Below are 16,514 nucleotides of genomic sequence, written 5' to 3'. Positions count from 1 at the left end.
TGATGCAAATCGTGCAAAAGTTTGGGTTCACCTGAGGTCATTTTTGGCAATATCTCTGCCATTCTTCAACCGATTTTAATCATTCATAGCTTTTTCAAACGCAAATATGGCGCGTTCGAGATTCCACAGTTTTTTCGTGTTTTAAGTAAGTTCAGGTGAACCCAAACTTTTGCATGTTGACTTGAATGACTGTTTCATTAATTTTGAATAGTTTTCAGATTTTTCCGCAAAAAATTCGTGAGCACCCTTCATAGAATATAAGATTACGGTTCTAATGACACCTTGTTTTAAAAATTTGGTCGATCCAATGCTAAGGAAATTAGAAGAATAACTCTTTGCCTTTCGAATGAGGCTTAGAGAGTTTCAATTGGACATATAATCACAGATGTATGGACTGAACACTTTTGTATGTTTCTTAGGGGGTAAACCCAAACTTATGCACGGAAGTTCCTAAGTTCCTAAAGCTTTCCATTTCAAATTCATTTGCGTCAACCTATGGGTGCTATGGATCATCACCCAACACGGATTCAGTGTGTTTAACTTATGATTATCTTGTGTCATGATAATCATGTTCAAGTTGGTCGATTTGAAATCGATGAGCTTGCTGTCGATTTCCGTGTTCCAAATTTCGAAATTACACGCAAACAAATCCGTTCTCATAATCGTGAACAAAAAGTCACGGTAAACGGAACGCATTGCTTGCTGAATTTTATGACTTGGTTCCCAAAAGTGTGAATTTTTGCATCTCGTTTATATGAACCTAATCAGTAATCCAAGAACACATTTCTTGCTTCTTCCATTAGCATGTTTGTTTAGTAACGCGTTCGGTATCATGACTCTCAAATCACGATATCCAGAACCCGTTGAACCATTTTCACGATTTGGTTCCTGATAACGAGAACTTTGTTCACGCACGCTGTCAAAAATGATAACGCATGCGCAGGAACAAATATACGATAGTCAACAAAGGAATGGCGGTCCGGAATAAAGGCATGCAAACTATGCATTTTTGTTTTAGATTTTCAGCGAAATTTTCATTTGAGACTGTTTTCTGCGTGAATTATCAAGTAAGTAACTAGTTTTTCTTGATGCTATACGTGCAAAAATACTGCGTATCGCTCAAAATGTACTCGTATGTTGCTGAAAAATTGTGTATTCCTCCAAATTAGCGGGCGTAGCTTTCGACTCCTAAAATAGTTATTTTATGCTGCCTTGTCGTGTTTCCTTTGAATTGTGTAGCTTCACAATACATTGTGAATAAATACAATTGCATCAGCAAGAACTTCTTAAATAATTCATTAACGGAAAGCCGGTCATAAAATGTTTCCAATGTGTATAATAAAATCATGGTATCCGAAACATCACCATGAACTGTGTTGCTGGTTCCAAGAACACTGTTCTCGTATACTAGAACGATAATCACGGATCCTTGATTTTCTTCCTACCAGTGATCACTTTTGCAGGCGTTACGAATGGTTCGAGGAACATAGTTCCCGATGCCGTGATTTATATTCATGGTGTATATTCGTAAACCGAAATTCCCCCTGTTCCAGAGTTCGTGACTGATTGCGCGCATTTTCTGGAACGGTTTTATTTGCGTGTATTAGTGATCAACCCATAGCGAACTAAATTGCGGATGGACCTCGTGTCAAACGACAGTCATCATCATGTTCCAAAGCGAAGTGGCAAATTCTGAAGCTGAAAGTGTTAGAGGAAAATTTGCGGATTCGTTTTTCTTTCTATTAGTGAAGATGTCCGAGTGAATATGAGGAGTTCATTCTAATTTTCTATAAATAAAATGCATTACTTCCATCGTTGGATATAATGTATGGTGTTAGAGATAAATCGGATTCCTCTAACACATTTTCCTAGCTTTCAGCTTCGAATAAAATGAAATATGCTAATCCCGGGCTTCCCAAATTATGGATTTGCGGCGCCCCGCTTGTTGCTGACTCACTTGTTTGAAAAAAAAAAAACATTCAAGTCAGCTTGCGACAAGCAGAGGAGCCTCGAATCCATATTTTGGGGAGAAAAATTTCCGGTTATGAAAGAAATACACTATATTTCGTACTAAAAGTATGCGGTCGAGATACTGGTCCCTAACCTCTCACTTTTATTTGCATTTCAGCTTCTCTTGCTTCCAACATATTTCTGAATACTTTGCCATGGACAAATATACAAAACATCTGGCGCCAGTTGTAACTGACAGGTTTGTATTTAGCTATAAATCCCAAAATATAGGGAACCCGTCAGTAAGAGAAACCATCGGGTGTATAATGATTTTGAATTTGCGTCAATGCAGAAAGACAGAATTTGACGATCGTTTACATATGTTAGAACAGAACTTAATGACGTAAAGAGCAGCCAAATTTCAAAACAAACATTTCATTTGCGATTGAATGAGAGGCAGAGCATTCACATTGGTTCACTATAAGGTTTGACAAAATCATTTTTCTTGACTGACCGGCAAATTGCATCGTTTCAGTGTATTGATCAACCATTGATTTACAATGTGCATTATTTATTCAATATCAAGTTCACTATCAAGTACAAGGAACTTGTAGCTATCAGCTAGACCCAGCTTACCGGCATCGAGTTAACACGCGGATCCGGTTGGTTTCCTTCTTCTTGAGGTGCAGCAGCCGGTGGTTAGTCCGGTTCGAGCCAACCTTGCGTGACAGAACAGCAGACCACCAGACTGCCTTCCATTCCGGCGGCGGCTACTGTTACCAGCTTACCAGGTGCGAACGAGCAAATATTGGCAAACGCAATTTCGTCCATTTCAATTTCCATTCTCGTCCGTAATGGGAAAGAAATTAACGGCGACAGGAGGTGCCTACACGTAAAACAGTTAAATCACGAGGTTGTCGAGTGTAGCAAAACAAAAACGTGTCTCTCAATTCAAGTGTATTGTCAACGTGAGTAGAGTCGATTTCTCACAAATTTTGGTCATGATTATTAAATGCCTATTCTGTAGGAGTGACATTTATTATTCGGTTTTGTTTTGACACGTTGTTTCTCAACACACGCCCCCTCTCGACTTTGAACGCTGATTACCTTACTGATGTGAGTGAAGGTTGATTGCTACCTATGTTCCGTGCGAACATGAAGTTCATCAGCGCCAGCTGATTGTAATTACCTGGTGAGTTTTATGGGTGTTTCACGTCACCCGAAATCGTTCCGCGTGGTTTGTCAAACAAAATGCATTCCTAAGTAGAAGTCAGGTTGCGGAAGATTTGTCAATCTGAGTTTAGTTCCGCATCACAGGTCAATGATACCTGACATGAAAAAGCTGTATCCGAAACATATATAAAGTTGCAATGAAAAGAAAAAATTGTCGTGTGGCAGAGGCTTATAATTGAACTACCGTAACATGGTGTACCATTGGTAGTGCGAGACGTATGCTAGGCTCGATGTTATCACTAAATTTCAACCAGTCCGTCAATCTTTTCTATCAAATTCAATCCATAAATTGGCCCAATTCACGGTACTACTAGAGCACGAATAGCACTAAAACATTCCCGACCAGGGTTGGAAAAATACCGCCGTGCATAGTAATTAATGAGCGTCGGTGTCGCACCGCTGTGTCTGGTATCACTTCAAACATGATCGTTTGTTCAAATTAAGTCTTCAAGCGCTGTGATAAATGGTTTAATTTTTTGGCATGGTTTCATCCAAAGCAACCGGAACATTGATTCAGACAAGTCGATAAAAGTGGTCGACGCTCATAAAATTATACGCATTTTGCAAGAATTATTGCCTCAATCGTAAATATGCCACGGTGTTTGAAGTAGAAGAATATAATCTAATCTCAAAAATAGGCACCGAATAAAAGCTTAAAACTCCGCTTCCCTTTGGGGTTTGAACGTTCAAAAATCCGTCATAGCAATTATCGTAATTATCGAAACTTCAAAAGCAGTTTTTCTGTTCAAAAATGAAAATGTGTCCGCTGTGTTTCGTTTGGAGTATAAAATACTGTGAACCTATTTTCATATGAAGATTCTTGATTCCCTTAACGGAGATGATCTATCGGGGATCATATTTCCATACACACCTGATTCCGTTTTTGCACGGGGGATGCGTAACGTGCAAAAAAGTTTTAAGTTCAAAATTTTAAATTTTAGTGGGTAAGCATTACAAAAAAATATTTCCTAGAAATTTGTTGAGGAAATCACAAAAAAAAACAAAAAGTATATTCTAGACCCCCAGATTGAAAATTCCAGTTTTAGCACCAACTGGAAGGGGAGGGTCTATGCCTTCATTGGATAGTATCTTCTTCCCACGGCAATTTCTCAGCAATTGTTCATAGGAAAAAGCTGATTTTTAAATTTTTCGACTGAGGCAAATGTAAACAAAGGTAATTCACTTTAAGGAAAAAATATCAATACATATCATTTCTCTTCGATTCTAATGAAAATTCAACGTCCAGAGCCGTTTTCCACTTATCTAATGCTTTCATTTCATTATGACCCAATAGGGTAACGTATATAACTTGGACATGCATATAATTTGGACAGGCTAGTCGTTCTATGCTCATTTACAATGATATGGTGAGGGATATGTGTAGGGGAAATCATGTATTGCATTATTAATACACTAAGCTACTTATTAATGATGATCATTTTCATAACAATTACAAATTGGCTTCAAAAATATCAAAATGTAAGTTGTATCAACAGAACAGCTGTGAAACCTACGAATGCAAGAGGATGTACATTTCAAGAACATACATTAAATGCAATAATAGCGCTCAGGATTGGCATTCATAAAAAGTTTAAAAGTGGCAACATGATAAAATATGTATAAAATTTAAGCTAAGTTCATCTAAAATCTTAAAATTAGTATATAAGGCATAAATCTGGTGATGTCCAAAATAGATTATGGTTTTTGTTCAGTTAATATAATTTGGCCATCTGATGAAACACACTGGAATGTCCCATGCATGCATACTTGCAGGCGTTTTTCGTGAATCTGATGATATTTGCTTGCATTAAATGAAATTATTGATTATCACTAATATACACATCCAGTAAGCGAAAAAATGCATAAGTCACTTGAAAACTCTTAAAATTTTATGATGTGATCGTCTTTTTAAGAAACCATTATATGGATATTGGGATAACGCCCCTGTCCAAATTATATTCACATGAGGGTGTCCAAAATGTTTATTCGGTGTCCGGAATGTATAACAGACAGGCCGCCAAAAACGCTATTTTGGAAGCTAATACTATAGTTTGTAAGCTTTTTCTCCCCAGAAACTCAAAGTACAATGGGACATTAAGCATATAAGTAACATTACGTTATAACATATTAGAATCTAATGCAGTTAATCGATCGCCGTTTCCAGACATATCCTTAGCCTGTCCAAAATACATAATTCACCCTATATCTCGTTGGGCCGGAACTGCGGGCAGTTGGGTAGATTTATGTTTTTATCGATGATGTTATTACCGCGATACCTGTAGTGTAGTGGCAACTCGCCAAATCTGGCCGAAACTTCACAGGACCTTTATAGGCTTTAATGAAAGGTAGTACCGTAATCTGGGGTAACATTGATCAGTTTTTGGGATATTTCTTAAATTTTTCATTTGAAAATGCAAATGTCGCAAGTTTTATATTTTTAAAACAAGTACTGGCACTCACCACTTGTGACTTTATACTGTATTTTGGTTTTCAAAAGATTTAAGTATGTTTAAAAAAATGTTTTAACTGATGTTTTGATTTAGCTGATATGGGGTAACATTGATCACCTATGTAAACAACGTTCGGTAATATTTCAAATGCCGTTGCTAACTTAAATCATGGCCCCTGAAGCCGAATATGAAGACCAAACTCTTACAAGTCATTTACTTTTTGAGTTATTTCAAAAATAAAATCACTTTGAACCGCGCAATACGCCTAAAGGTAGGCAGTTTCCTAAGGAAATTCTGCATTCTTAATAGTACTTTGTTAATGTTGTCTAATTGAATAAACTTATGATTGATTTGACAACGGAATCGTTTTCGGCGATTCGAATTTTCCTTGATCATACCATTTGCGGAACTTTTTTGCAAAAACCTCAATTTTTATTAGCGTATGAATGTAATAAAGAGAGGGACCATTCATGCTTTGAAAATATTTAATCAATAAATGATGATTTGAACTTTTTACGAGAAGGATCATACCGATCAATGTTACCCCGCTGATAAATGTTACCCCAGATTACGGTACTTTGTTTTCGAAGCGTTCACCACCAGTCCGACTCTTGTTGCTTCACTTTTCAGGCGGGTGAACAAATCTGCCACCGTTTCAAATTTTCTCTCAATAATATCCATGTCGTCGGCGCAGCAAACGGACCTGGTGTAGTGGTTAGAACACACGCCTCTCACGCCGAGGACCTGGAATCGAATCCCATCCCCGAGAAAGTCACTGACAACAAATTGTTGTGACGACTTCCTTCGGAAGGGAAGTAAAGCCGTTGGTCCCGAGATAAACTAGCCCAGGGCTAAAAATCTCATTAATAAAGATAAAAAAAAGCAAACGGATCTCATGAAAATCGTGCCTCGACTGTTAAGTCCGGCTCTCCGAATGACACCTTCAAGCGCAATATTGAACTGCAGTCATGAAAGTCCATCGCCCTGTCATGAATTGAAGTGTTCGCCCGGGATCTTCACGCAGTTTTGCACACCGTCCATCGTTGCTCTAATCAATCTTGTGAGCTTCCCGGGAAAGCTGTTCTCGTCCACGATCTTCTATAGCTCAACACGGTCAATACTGTCGTATACCGCCATCGATGAAAAGATGGTGCGTAGGGACCTGGTACTCACGGTATTTCTGGATGAATTGTCGCACAGAAAAGATCTAGTCCGCTGTCGAGCGACCGTTGATGAAACCTGTTTGAAATCTTTCCACGAACCAATTTGCTATAGGTGGCACCGTGGGGCTGGTTGGCTTTTACTGTCCGCTGTGCTGACGTTGCCATCGACTTTGCTGTCCTAACCTTCTGTGCCTGTGTTCTCTGCGCCATTCAGGTCTTCATCATAGTGCTGCTTCCGCCTTTCGATCACCTTGCGTCCGTCTGTCAAGACCCTCCCATCCTTATCTGGGCACATCTCAGCTCGCGGCACGAAGCCTTTGCTTCTGATAGAACTTCCGCGTTTCTTGAGAACGGTACAGCAACTCAATCTCTTGGTATTCCACCTGTCCGAGGTGGCACTTTTTTGTCTTGGAATAGCCGGGTTTGCTGTTTCCGCTTGCAGTACGCGCTGCATTCTTCTCCTCCAAAACCTCCTGGCACTCCTCGTCGAACCAATCGTTTCTTGATCTCCGATCCACATATTCGACAATGCTTCCGGCAGCATCGTTAATGGCTGGTTTGACTGTCCTCTAGCAGTCCTCGCTCTCATCCGGCAACGCAGCCTCAAGTGCTGCGCATACGCTTTGACGATATCCAGTTGTTTCAGCCGCGCTAGATGGTATCGAGGTGGGCGTCGGTACCGTGCATCGTTGATGACGGATAGTTTTGGGCGCAGTTTCAACATCACCAGGTAGTGATCGGCACGATAGTTCTGACGTCAGTTATGTCGGAGAAGCGCCGTCCATCGATCAAAACGTGGTTGATTCGCGATTCTGTCTGCTGAGGTGATCTCTAGGTGTACCAATACGGAAGGCATATGGCAGGAAATAGGTGCATCGAATAGCCATATTCCGAAACCACGAACCTTCAGTACATCGGAAGTATGCGAGTACTTCCGATGAAGTTAGGAGATTTGCAGTTCCACGTTCCAAGTTTCCAATCGCTAGTCCTTTTCCGTCGCTGTGGTCTTTGTCGATTGTTCTGGTCGTTGATGTTCCTGTGCTTTTGTGTTTATACGGTTGGCTTGCAGGGCCTAACACCAATCCCCTAGATTTCCGGAGGACCATTCCCCCTAAATGTTCGTAGGACCATAGTGCGCAGTTTAACTTAGAGTCCTTCTCTAGCACTCGGACGATGAGCAGCCGCCCCTGACATGGGAAACAGACGCTATTGTGAGCCGCTCCTAACATGGACGCTACAGACGCTTTTATGGTGGGACTATTCTTAATTATTGTGTAGCTGGTTCGATTCCCGGTCGGTCCAGGATCATTTCGCGATGCAAATTTCATTGACTTCCCTGGGCATATAGTATCATCGTACCTGCCAGACGATATACGAATGCGAAAATGGCCACATTGGCAAAGAAAGTTCTCAGGTAATAACTGTGGAAGTGCTCATCGAATATAAGCTTAGAAGCAGTGTATGTCCCAGTGAGAACGTAATGCCAATAATAAGAAGAGAAAAACGTACAAAATCCTAAAATTTTCCAAAAAACCTTACAATTTACCTTTTTTTATTAAGATGCTTTAAATTGTTTCTCTTTGGTGTATGAAAAGTTTGTTGTACAGTAATACCTCGATATAACGTAACTCGATTTTTATTTTCGTTACGTTTTATCGAGGTTACGTTATATCGAAGCAAAATATTTTTTTTTCTTAATTTCGTTCAATATGCATTTTTTGACGATTTTTTTCCGTGTCTATTTTACTATATTTTTCTTTTCATTTTCAATTTTTTTTATTTTTACGTCTCTATTACAGTAACCCTTAGATAATTTTTTTCAGGAAAAATCTTTGAAGGAATCCTTGAATACTCGGAGAATCTCTGAAATAAATTCATAAATGAGATCTTTCTGAAACCTTTAAACAAACTAACGTGGAGCACCACTTATAAGACGCGACGTGAGACAGGACACAACACTTATTGTTCTTACAACGATTAAAAGGAGTTAAAATTACCTTTTTAGTCGACCGGTTTCGGGCTCGATGTTGCCCATCTACGGGACGATGTCCGATAGACATCGTCCCGTAGATGGGCAACATCGAGCCCGAAACCGGTCGACTAAAAAGGTAATTTTAACTCCTTTTATTCGTTGTAAGAACAATAAGTGTTGTGTCCTGTCTCACGTCGCGTCTTATAAGTGGTGTCGAGGTTCTTACGTTAGCACAAACCCCAAGAAATTGAACGTGGAGCAGTCCATGAACATTTTAAGCAGGCAATTATGGAAATTCAATAATTTTGCTATTAAGAGCTTGTGGTAAAATTCTTAAAATAAATTCTTTGGTTATTTCTTGACAGAATTTTAGAATGAATGTCCCAAGAACTCATTATTTTTTTTTTTTCAGAATTCATGAAGAAGTCACTAGAACCAAAGAACGCTACAATAAAAACAAGAACTATCCTTGAGGGGTTTTCAATGGAAAAGTTTCTGAATGAATACGTGGTGGAATTATCGGAAGTATTCCAGGAGAATTCTCTGGGGTAACTAGGGAACTGGCTCATTTTTTGATTGAATTCCTGGATATATTTTTGTAATAAAAACAACCTATCGAAAAATTACTTGGTATAATTTTTGATCAAAGGTACAGTAAAATTCAAAGATATATTAAAAAAACACTATTGGAGAAATTCACAATCATTGAATTTAAAATGCTTAGAATCCAGAATTCCTTAGACATATTCTGGAGAAATTCCTGGAGGAATATTTGAACCATTTTTTGTTGAAATTCAATGAGAACATTCTGAAGAAATTCCTCAATTAATTCTTAAGACGGGAATTCGTTAAGTTTATATTGAGCAAAGTGACCCGGCGACACACAAGTGTAATCTGAGTTTGATGTAGTCTTTTTGACTGCAAAGTCTAAATAAAAAATCATAAAAGTTTTCGTAGAAAATTGAAGTGAGTAGCAGGCTTGGATCCAGTTGGAGTGTAAATGCAGCAAACATAAAGAAGAATGATGTAAGCAAATGTACAGCAATAACAAAATGTTGTTTTTAACATTGAGCTTATAGCTCACTCGATATTATGACTGTATTCAGTGATGGTAAACGCTTGCATTGCTTTGATTTAGTATTGGTTTGTGTTTGAAACCTGAAAAATGTTTATTCTAGCTCATTCTTCTTCTTCTTTCTGGCGTTACGTCCCCACTGGGACAGAGCCTGCTTCTCAGCTTAGTGTTCTTATGAGCACTTCCACAGTTTTTAACTGAGAGCTTACTATGCCAATGACCATTTTTGCATGCGTATATCGTGTGGCAGGTACGAAGATACTTTATGCCCTGGGAAGTCGAGAAAATTTCCAACCCGAAAAGATCCTCGACCGGTGGGATTCGAACCCACGACCCTCAGCATGGTCTTGCTGAATAGCTGCGCGTTTACCGCTACGGCTATCTGGGCCCCTATTCTAGCTCATAAATCATGTTTTTATTTAAAAAAAATGAAAAATAAATGGGTGCTAAAAAAGTTACGTTATATCGAGGCAAAAATTACGTTACGTTCGAGTTACGTTATAAAGAGGTTACGTTATATCGAGGTATTACTGTATAAAGTTCCTCAAGAAAGTGTCAAGACAATGAAAGATAAGTGATAATATTCTTTTCTCTATCGGAGAATGATTTTAGGCTTATTAAAACCTCTAATGAACAGAAAAAAAGACAAGATCCTCAAAAATATATTTTTTAGAAATATTTGTAGATTTCTCAGAGCTGTGCCAGAAAGCCTTAAGGAATTCCGCTCTGGAATTGCAAAAGAACTCAATCCAAGAAAATTGATTCTGCCAATAATTGATAAATCTATTTCTGAAGAAAAGTTTAAGGGAAGATCCTTACATATTTGAATTTGTTTATCGGCATATCGGTCTATTTTACTCGAAGTAAGAGGGAGCATGGAGAAGAAAGCAATAAATACCAGATGGATAGGTACCGTAAGGGAACGGCGAGAGAAATTGGATAAGATGTTGAAGAGGGCATACCATATGAAACAGTATTACTTGAAACGTCCTTCCTTGTGGCTAACGTCCCCTATGGGAACGCCTTGGGTGTGTTTTGAGAATGACACTACCAAAACAGCCAGAAGGAAGGAGGTTTCAAGCGCCCTAATACTGTTTGGCGATCAAGAAGATTCTATCGATTGGTGGCTTATATTTTGGGGAATCATTACACAGTCATTGGATCCTTACAACATCCTTTTTGAATATCCTTAACCCCTTTCAGATATTTGGCTAAATATTTCTCTACAATTTCATTTACCACTATGCTAATTTCAAAAGCAATTTATTCGTGGGGTTGTTCAACCAATTTCCTCTGAAGATTCCAGAAAAATTAACAGAAAAATTTCTGACGCAATGCTTTGGAAATATATAAGAAAGTAAATTATGTATGTGAAGGAATTTACAGAAAAATTTCCAGTCGAACTTTCACGAAACATCTCAGTATAAGATTTGACAGAACCAATGATTTTCTGGAGGAAATGCAAGATAAAACTTTGAACTTTTGAAAGGATAAACTAGTTGAATCCGAGATCATATTCCGGAATCTATTTGTGGATTAAAATGAGACAAACAAAGAATGATTGTCCTTCAGAAGAAATTCCTGTTGGAAGTATGAACAAATCTCACAATATTGTCTGACTAATTTCCAAGAGATTTGTAGCAAAAGTTCTGAAGCCATCATTCGATATTCCTTAAGGAACTTTGTTATAATAAAATTCTTCATGAAATATCGAAGAGTGGCTTCAAAAAATTTGTTTGAAATCTGTTGGAAATTATCCAAATTTTGTTTTTTGAATGTCTTAAGAATATAAGAACATAAGTTTTCTTGGAAAAATGTTGTATAGAGTTTAAGCAACATTTCCAATCAAATTAAATTTCTGTCAAGTAAACATATGCAGGTAGAAATTTCTTGAAAAGATTTGTTATAAATGAAGGCAAATTCCGCTTGAAATTCCAGTTAACTATTGTTCATAAAATTCCTTATGTAACTTTTGTCCATTTTGCAATTTATTTTGTAAACCAACAGATAAAATTTAGTTAATGTATGCATTTTTTGTGAATTATTATAATGGAAAACCTTATCATCGGACGTTTCAAGCAGGGCATCCTCCAAAAATATTGAAAATCATAATGCAGTGAATAATGTCATGAAATATTTAAAACAACATATTTTTTTCAGAAAATAACAATTTTGGGTATGCCTCCCTGTTCCTAAGCCAATATATGATATATCAGATTTGAACGGGTCCTTAAAGTATCTTCAGAACGTAATAATAAAATTTAGTCCGATCTTATTGAGAGAAATAAATATAATATCTAAAAGTTACTTCTACTATAGCACTAGAATATCATTTTACGCTTTTGTAATATCAAACCAATAGCAGCATGTTATTCTTCAGATCCGTAAACATCAAATTTTGAAATTGTTCGAAATTTTCAGGAATGAAGTTTTGATATTCTTTTTTAAATCTTTTATTTCGTATGTCAACCAAGTCAATATCGCTTTTTCTCGAGAAGTCTACACTGCTAAACAGCCGAACTGAATCCAATTCACAGAAACACTCACGCTTTTTCAATTTTTTGTACTGAGTGATTATTTCACACGCAATGAAAAACAACCGTTCTCATAAAGACGTCATATTTATTGAATAAAAAGGGAATAGATTGAAATATCCTACGTCACTTACTCTAATCTACAAATCTTAGCTGGTATACAATACTTTAACACAGAGCAGAGGAAAAAATAAGCTAACCTGCATTCCTTAAAACACACAACTGTATCACACTTAACGTCATTCTGTTCTCGTCTCGCTTCATTTAGCCTCACATCAGCCCTCGTTATCTTGTAAACTGCTGCGAGGAAGGAGATGATTAGTGTGCAACAAATCTAACCGGCAAAAGTCTAGAGCTGCAACAATTTGTATAAACGATGATGATGATCGCGATGACTGCCACTGTATCGGTAGTGGCCTTCCAAGTGATCCCCCAGTCCCTTCCACCACATGGAGCGGGGGAGGAATCGCACTAGTCATTTTCCGCGCACTTAGCATGACCCTAACGAATTTATAATGTAGATGCGCGCGATTATTAAGCAGAAAGACTTTACCGCACAATAGACGATGAACCTTCCGCTTCGACGATTAACATTTTTGTTTAGGCTCTCGCAGGTCAATCAATTAAAAACTACTAATACTGACTCGACTTGATGATGGCGATTCTCGAGCTGTTATGAGCTACGAACTACAACGTTCTCGGGTCTTTTTTTCCTTTAAAATTAACGCTTATACTGTACAATACATCGCAACGGACGGACATTCCACTCGAATTATATAAAATATCGTATAAGCTATAAAACTGGTTGTTACGCTACTCTCTCTCGTTGTGCACCGGGGCTTAGCCCTTCAGACATTCACCGAGTAAGATCTTTCCCGGCCGGTGAAAAACCGCTGGATGACGTTTCGGGATCCCGCGTGCTGAATGTCGTCAATGTAGTCGTCATATTTCTTTTTCAGCGCGAGATTCTCCGGTCCCCACTCGGGCAGCGGTTGGCTGGCGGACATGATCTTCTGCCAGATGCTACCCTTGGGCTGCTTGGCCACTACGTACATGCCCCACAACGGAAGGGGGAGCACGGCCAGGGCGTAGATGAACCATCCCAGGACTGGAAAGAGAAAGGGAATAAAGAAGAATTTAGGAATTGCAGTAAATTCTATTACATTTGTATTATTTGTATGGTCAAAAAGGCCGTATCGATTTTGACAAATTTTCGAAATTGAAAAACCGCTCAGTAACAAATGGGCTTAAACGAAACCCTGCAAAATTTAAAAATTCTAAAAAATCGTTTAACTACTTGGCAAGCGACTTGATGTTTAGTATGGGAAAATGATTTATGCAGTATGGGGAAACGAACCATTTCAAAAATAAATAGGAAAAGGTACTTTAAGGACGTTCTAAAAATTCTCTCACTAGCTGATAATTTGGGACATGAAGCAGTGAACATTTCGTTAGAACACATCTCTCAAGTAGCTCTTCAAATACCGTTTTGTCTCAAATTCCAAACAGACTCATATTCCGAACACTCTGTTGTGGTATGCCGATTTGGTTGAAATGCTTCGCTGAAATACCGTGGTCAATCAAAATCCGGACAGTACCAATATCCGGACACCCTTTTTATATTCATTAATTATAAGCAAATTTTACATGTTATAATGTAAATTTCAATTCTCATCTTCTACTATGATTATATATAATCATTTAACATTCATTTAAAATCAAGTTACGATTGCCAAATAGTTATCAACAACAAACACAAACAAGTTGCTTCAGTTGTACGTCGTTTCTTCGCTGTGCAAGTGATTTTGGTGATAGCGTCAATAAAGAAGAGATATTCATGAGTAGCAAACAAAATCATTTGGCTTAATATGGGATTTTAGCCCTGCAAACATCTACAAAAATCCCTAATAAAATTAGCTCAAAAGGGATTTGTTTCTTTAGCAACATCCTTCATTAAGGTTTGAAGAATGAGTTTTTACTATGGAATAATAAGATTGTACTTGCATTACAGTACTAGCGTGTTTGGAACATATCTCAAAATGTCTCCATAGTAATTGCCATACAAACCTATATTTTCTTTGGGCCACCTTTAAATTACCACCTAAAAAGCTGAAAATTTCACAGAACACTATTTTTATAGTAAGGATGGTAAGAAACATATGGAAGATTGGATTATCAAACATTTTTGAAATTTGAATTGCCCTTATGAACACAGTATTCGACATTTGAATCAAAATGTTGTTCCATACTTTTAGGTAAAAACAATACTGAACAAGTTTAAATAAACAATTTTATCACCAAACCCAACAGCTAACAGTTAGACTTTGCGAAGAAATAAAAAAAAATCAAATATCAGCTAATGCATGGCTATCACCTGCATTTGAAGCTTCTGTTGGCCTTAAGTGTTCGGAATATGAGTCAAAACGGTAAACGAGTTATAAAATTTGGAAGCACCGAAAATTTTATTCGGATGATTTGACATTTTTTAATCTGGTATCACGGTGCATTCTATTTACCGTTTTGACTCTTCTTCCGAACACCTAAAGCCAACAGTGACTTCAAATGCATCTTTATTATTATTATTATTATTATTATTATTATTAATTAACGACACTTTATCCTCGTCAGGGTATTCGTGTCGGGTCAAATGCATCCGATAGGCACAAATTAGCTGATATTTGAGAAAATTTTCATTTCTTCACAAAGTCTAACTGTTAGCTGTTAGGTTTGCTGATAAAATTGTATATTTAAACTTGTTTAATATTGTTTTTATGTGAAAGTATAGAACAACATTTTGATTCAAATGCCGAGCACTGTGTTCATTCTGTCTCATATTCCGAACACCTTGATTCAAATTACGAACAGCACAAATAAATAATATTCAAATTGATAATTTCGCAAATAAATTCATCTGAGCTAGTTCTACTAGCCTCGAACTAGAGAATCATCACTACTTGCGAGATATAAATACATTGTAAGACGTTTAAATTGAATTGCAATTGACTGCCATTTCCTGGTAATTAGATGACATATTTCAGCGAAACATTTCAACCAAATCATCATACAAAAACCGAGTGTTCGGAATATGAGTCTGTTCGGAATTTGAGACAAAATGGTACGAAAGTGGGTGGCAAAGCCGTCTTCCACATCACCGCCCGCTGGATGGAGGTGCCAAGAAGTTGTTGAAACTACTTTTACTTCAATGTTAAATATTCCTGTGATTTTCACTAGATAGAAGAACGGTGTCTTCAGCAAAAGTGTTACCTAGTTCAAGGACTACCCTTTAGTGAGCCTATTTTTTTGGAATTTAATCGCTAGGCGGCGCTAGTAAGCATACAAATATGCACAAACTCTACAGATATATGCTGGTTTCTCAAGAAGCTGATCATTTAAACGGAAGACTTCTTCGATCAGTTTATTCAGGTTGAAAATTGCAGTCAAATATTTTTTTTTGGAATCCAAGATGGTGGCCTAGAAAACAAGATGGCAACTTCCGGCTCATGAAAATCATTGTATTTCAAGATCCTGGTCATTTAGAAGGAAGATTTCTTCGAAAAGTTTGGAATCCAAGATGGCGGCCTAGAAACCAAGCTGGCGACTTCCGGCTCATGAAAATCAATGTATCTCAAGATTCTGGTCATTTAGAAGGAAGAATTCATCGATAAGTTTGTTCAGGTTGAAAATTGATGTCAATTAAACATTTTGGAATCCAAGATGGCGGTCTGTAAAACAAGATGGCGACTTCCGTCCCATGAAAATTATTGTATTTCAAGTTCCTGATCATTTAGAAGGAAGATTTCTTCGATAAGTTTGGTCAGTTTGAAAATAGCAGTCGATTAAAATTGTTGGAATCCAAGATAGCGGCCTAGAAAACAAGATGGCGACTTTCGGCTCATGAATGTCATTGACGAATTCCATGTCAAATCGGTCAGTCACAGAACACGACCATCTTCGATTTGCAGTAAATTTTGCACATGTTAATGGTATGATGCAATAAATGTTTTCCATAGAAAAATCGATCATTTTGACTCGAATAACTTTTGAACTGGCTTATAATTTTTTGCGTGTAACTTATTTTGAAAACTCTAACTTCGAAACTGTTGATTTTAGAGAAAAATGTTCTATGAAGAAGTTGTA

General features: G+C 37.6%; 1 protein-coding gene across 1 annotated transcript in view; it reads right to left on the bottom strand.

Moving 5' to 3' along the window:
* Positions 1–12,445: 12,445 nt before the first annotated feature.
* LOC5578673 (sodium-dependent nutrient amino acid transporter 1) overlaps positions 12,446–16,514 on the bottom strand; it is a 31,838-nt gene continuing 27,769 nt past the window's right edge. The window contains exon 4 of the mRNA XM_001657021.2: positions 12,446–13,485. Coding sequence (XP_001657071.2) covers positions 13,226–13,485 — 260 coding nt within the window. The 3' untranslated portion in view covers positions 12,446–13,225. The remainder of the gene's footprint in view (positions 13,486–16,514) is intronic.

This window comes from Aedes aegypti, chromosome 3 (genome assembly GCF_002204515.2).
Source record: "Aedes aegypti strain LVP_AGWG chromosome 3, AaegL5.0 Primary Assembly, whole genome shotgun sequence".
NCBI classification, from domain to species: Eukaryota; Metazoa; Arthropoda; class Insecta; order Diptera; family Culicidae; genus Aedes; species Aedes aegypti.
The sequence above is the reverse complement of the archived record's forward strand: the minus strand, read 5'-3'. Positions and strand labels throughout refer to the sequence as shown.